Source organism: Trypanosoma cruzi, genomic scaffold (genome assembly GCF_000209065.1).
Source record: "Trypanosoma cruzi strain CL Brener 1047053516715 genomic scaffold, whole genome shotgun sequence".
Taxonomy (NCBI): domain Eukaryota; phylum Euglenozoa; class Kinetoplastea; order Trypanosomatida; family Trypanosomatidae; genus Trypanosoma; species Trypanosoma cruzi.
Window position 1 is genome coordinate 14715 of NW_001849383.1, and position 1861 is coordinate 16575.

The 1861-nt window shown below is 58.0% G+C and overlaps 1 protein-coding gene across 1 annotated transcript, besides 1 other annotated feature; it reads right to left on the reverse strand.

Annotated features, from left to right (window-relative positions):
* Positions 1 to 1861: a sequence feature (areas not merged during assembly with more than two copies in the genome that could not be assigned to a particular haplotype).
* Positions 588 to 1712, reverse strand: Tc00.1047053508195.10 (UDP-Gal or UDP-GlcNAc-dependent glycosyltransferase, putative; the record flags this gene model as incomplete). Its single annotated transcript, XM_797445.1, has 1 exon — positions 588 to 1712. The coding sequence occupies one exon, from the start codon at positions 1710 to 1712 to the stop codon at positions 588 to 590; it is 1125 nt and encodes a 374-aa protein (XP_802538.1).

Consider the following 1861-nt stretch of genomic DNA (forward strand, 5'->3'; position numbering starts at 1 on the left):
CAGCGGCCCCGCCCCTAAACTCTGCACACTGCTACAAGAGAACCACGCGGGAAGGAAAAAAGGGGCAGCTGCGTCGTCAACAAGCAAGGGGCCGTGGGCCGTGGGCTTTGCCCCGCACACGGGGCACACCAGCGGCGGAGGGGGCGTCACGGCACGCTCTCTCCTCCCACACACGCCGGGAGCCTCACCACCAGCACTGGCAGCAGTCGCACCGTGAGGCGCCCCGTTCACAAAGACACCACACGAACGCACGAGAAAACAGCCCCAATTCCTCCCAACCGCAAATAAACGGTATAATAATATGAGAAAAAAACAAAACCATATACATTGTTCATTGGTGGCCCGGCCCGCGCACTCACGTCCACGCCACGTGCTCCCAGCGGAGGCTCGTCAGCAGCCCAACACAACGGGCACCCACTGCCTCCACCACAGCGCTCCGCACGCGGGTCGAGGGCAGGGAGCGGCACGGGGCGGTCAATGACACAGTTCACGTCATTCGGCCGCAAAGTACATAGAGAATCACCTGGGACACACCAAATAATTAGACAATACATTCAGAGTAAATAAAAAAGCATCTCCTTCATATATCAATCGCACACGGGATATATTACGTCCTCTGAGACCCATGACACACGGGCGGCAGGCGATGTGTCGTTGCCAAAGCGCGCCATCAGCGCTGCGTAGTCGTCCTCCCGCACGTGATGGATACACATCGAGGTCGGCACCACCTGTGAGTGCCCCGTGCCATTACGGGCGTCATGGAAATGGCAGGGCAGTACCTTGACGTATATCATTGGCTGGTACTTTATTACCCTCTCAAGAACCCACCCAACCATGACATCCTCGTGCTGCATATGAATTGAAATAAACTCCTCCTTACGCTCCTTGTTGTACGGTATGTACGCCAGGCGCCGCAGCGGCTTGTACGAAGCCAACGCCTCCGCCACATCCCTCGACAAGGTGTAGCACCAGCCAATCATAAATTTTGCACCTACGGAACGGTTATTCACCCATAATGCTGATCCTCCATGGATGCCCATGTAGATCCCTCGGCGCGGCAGGAGGCGCAGGTGAGCAACGAACAGCGGCACACGGAGAAAAATGTCGTCATCGCCCTTGGCGATGTACCCCGCTGTCGGGAACAGGCGGAGCGCAAGGTCAAACCACATGTACGTCTTGCGCGTCATACCTATCTCCGCCTCATCGCCCCAGGAGCCACTGCCACCAATCTTTTTCTTCGTCGTCACGCGGCCCTCTTTCATTGGCAGCGCAACCACATCGTGCCACTGCGCCGCCTCCTCCAGCAGCGCGGCAGAGTATTCGTAGCCGTGCGACGGGTGTCGCCCAAGGACGTACAGCACGAGCATCGCACCGGTGAAGCCGTTCGCCCTCGTCGCCACTCCGGGGAACCGCCAGCACGTCGTCCGCTGCAGATTGCGTCGTGTTCGCCTCGCTTCGTCGTCCGTGGAGGGGATGCCCAGCACAATCAGGTACTCCCGCCGGCTCCACGTGTCCACAACACGGCGTGGTATGTAAGCCAGTGCTGCATCGTCCGCGGCGGCGGCTCGCGAGTGGCGGGGGTTGTTGGGCCCCGACGCGTCATCATCGGCAGTGGTGTCGGACCTGAAGAACAGAACAGTCGTGGCCGCAATGAAGAGAATCAGCAGCACAGCTACTCGCTTCAGCTTACGCCTCAGTTTCGGCTTCGCCATGGTCGCTGTTGGTGTGAGAGACTAATCGAAAGAAAAAAGGGGCGGAGAGTGTGTAAGGACATGAGAGAATTCTTCTCTGTTTTGTTTTGTTTTCCCAGCCATTTAGCAGATAAATTCTATGGACCGCACTTGGCACGGCAACGCGTGCT